Source organism: Apteryx rowi, unplaced genomic scaffold (assembly GCF_003343035.1).
Source record: "Apteryx rowi isolate R43461 unplaced genomic scaffold, aptRow1 scaffold_1334, whole genome shotgun sequence".
Lineage (NCBI taxonomy): Eukaryota > Metazoa > Chordata > Aves > Apterygiformes > Apterygidae > Apteryx > Apteryx rowi.
In genome coordinates this window covers 47761-49652 of record NW_020447569.1, presented here as the reverse complement: position 1 = coordinate 49652, position 1892 = coordinate 47761, and the positions used below count along the sequence as shown (strand labels likewise).

Genomic DNA, 1892 nt, shown 5'->3' with positions numbered 1-1892 from the left:
TTCCGTATAGCCCCATTACAGCTATCCTATATGCCGCACTGACCCCCTATAGCACCCTTAGATCTCCCCTTCGTCCCATACAGCCCCCTTATAGCCATCCTATACGCCACAGCAACGCCCTATAGTGCCCTTAGATCTCCCTTCACTCCATACAGCCCCATTATAGCCATCCTATATGCCACACTGATCCCCTATAGTGCCCTTAGATCTCTGCTTCACCCCATACAGCCCCCTTATAGCCATCCTATATGCCACACTGACCCCCTATAGCGCCCTTAGATCTCCCCTTCATCCCATACAGCCTCCTTATAGCCATCCTATATGCCACATATATCCCCTATATCCCCCTTAGATCTCTTCTTCACCCCATACAGCCCCATTATAGCTATCGTATGTGCCACATATATCCCCTGTATCCCCCTTAGATCTCTTATTCACCCCATACAGCTCTCTTATATCCCACACAGCTCCCCTATATCCCCCTATAGACCCTTTGCCTCCCATGCAGGCCTCCTCTATAGCCCCCACACCACCCACATCCCCCTCCCCCCAGGTCCCCTATATCTCCCCAGCCCCCCAACTCCAGCACAGCCCACCCCTGTCCCCACGTCCCCAGGCAGCTCCAGGTCAACCCCCATCCCCGTGTCCCCATCTGGGTCACCTTCCGTGTCCCTGCCCCCATGCAGGTCAACCGCCCCAGCCCTATATGGGTGAGTCCTGTGTCCCCACCGCCACTCAGCCCCCCGGGGTCCCCGGCCCAGCCACCCCCCCCCACCCCGGCTCCCCACGGACCTTGTGGGCCAGCGACTCGAAGATGCCCCAGAAGAGCTTGCGGGTGAGGTGCAGCTCCTCCTCGGAGCTGACGCCGTAGTTGGGCCAGCCGCTGGGCAGGCAGTAGTACTTCCAGCACCGCTCGTAGTGGTTCGTCAGCAGCTGGGGACGGGGGGGACACGGCCGTAGGGACGCCCGCCGGGGCACCCGCAGCCCCACGGAGCCGGTGTGGGACCCCCCCCCTCGGCCTCACCTTGAGCGGCATCTTGGCGAACTCGTTGAGGATGGGGACGTCGAAGACCAGCCGGCGCAGGAGGTGCTGCAGCATGGAGGGACGGATGTGCAGGGGGCTCAGGAGGATGTCAAGGAGGTGCAGGGATGCAGGGGGCTCAGAGGGTGCTCAGGGGGTGCAGAGGGCTCTTGGGGGGTGATAAGGAGGTGCAGAGGGCTCCGAGGTGCAAGCAGGGTGTCAGAGCTGGGTGCCGGGGTGCAGGGGGTGCCAGGGGGTGCATAGGGTGCAGGGCTAGGTGCATGTCTGGGAAATGGGGTACAGGGCTGGGAAATGGGGTACAGGGCTGGGTGCCGAGGTGCAGGGGTGCCAGGGGCATCTGGGCAAGGTGAGGGGGTGCAGGAGGTGCCAGGGGGCACCAGGAGGTGCAGGGCTAGGTGCATGGCTGGGAAATGAGGTACAGGAGATGCAGGGCTCAGTGCAGGGCTGGGAAATGGGGTGCAGGGGCACCACGTGCATCAGGACAAGGTGAGGGGGGTGCCAAGGGTTGCATAGGGTGCATAGGGTGCAGGACTAGGTGCATGGCTGGGAAATGGGATGCAGGGGGTGCATGGGGTGCAGGGCTGGGAAATGGGGTGCAGGGGCACCACGTGCATCAGGACAAGGTGAGGGGGTGCAGGGGGTGCCAAGGGGTGCATAGGGTGCAGGTCTCGGTGCATGGCTGGGAAATGGGGTGCAGGGGTGCTGGGGCATCAGGGCAAGGTGAGGGGGTGCAGGGGGTGCCAAGGGGTGCATAGGGTGCAGGGCTGGGTGCATGGCTGGGAAATGGGGTGCAGGGGTGCCGGGGCATTGGGGCAAGGTGAGGGAGTGCAGGGGGTGCCAAGGGGTGCAT

General features: G+C 62.8%; 1 protein-coding gene across 1 annotated transcript in view; it reads right to left on the bottom strand.

The window, feature by feature from the left end:
- Window positions 1-1892, bottom strand: part of LOC112961560 (ryanodine receptor 1-like) — a gene marked incomplete at both ends in the record, with an annotated part of 77125 nt that overhangs the window by 28295 nt on the left and 46938 nt on the right. The window contains 3 exon segments of the mRNA XM_026056883.1: window positions 262-317; window positions 776-933; window positions 1025-1159. Of these exon segments, the coding sequence (XP_025912668.1) occupies window positions 262-317; window positions 776-933; window positions 1025-1159 (349 nt within the window).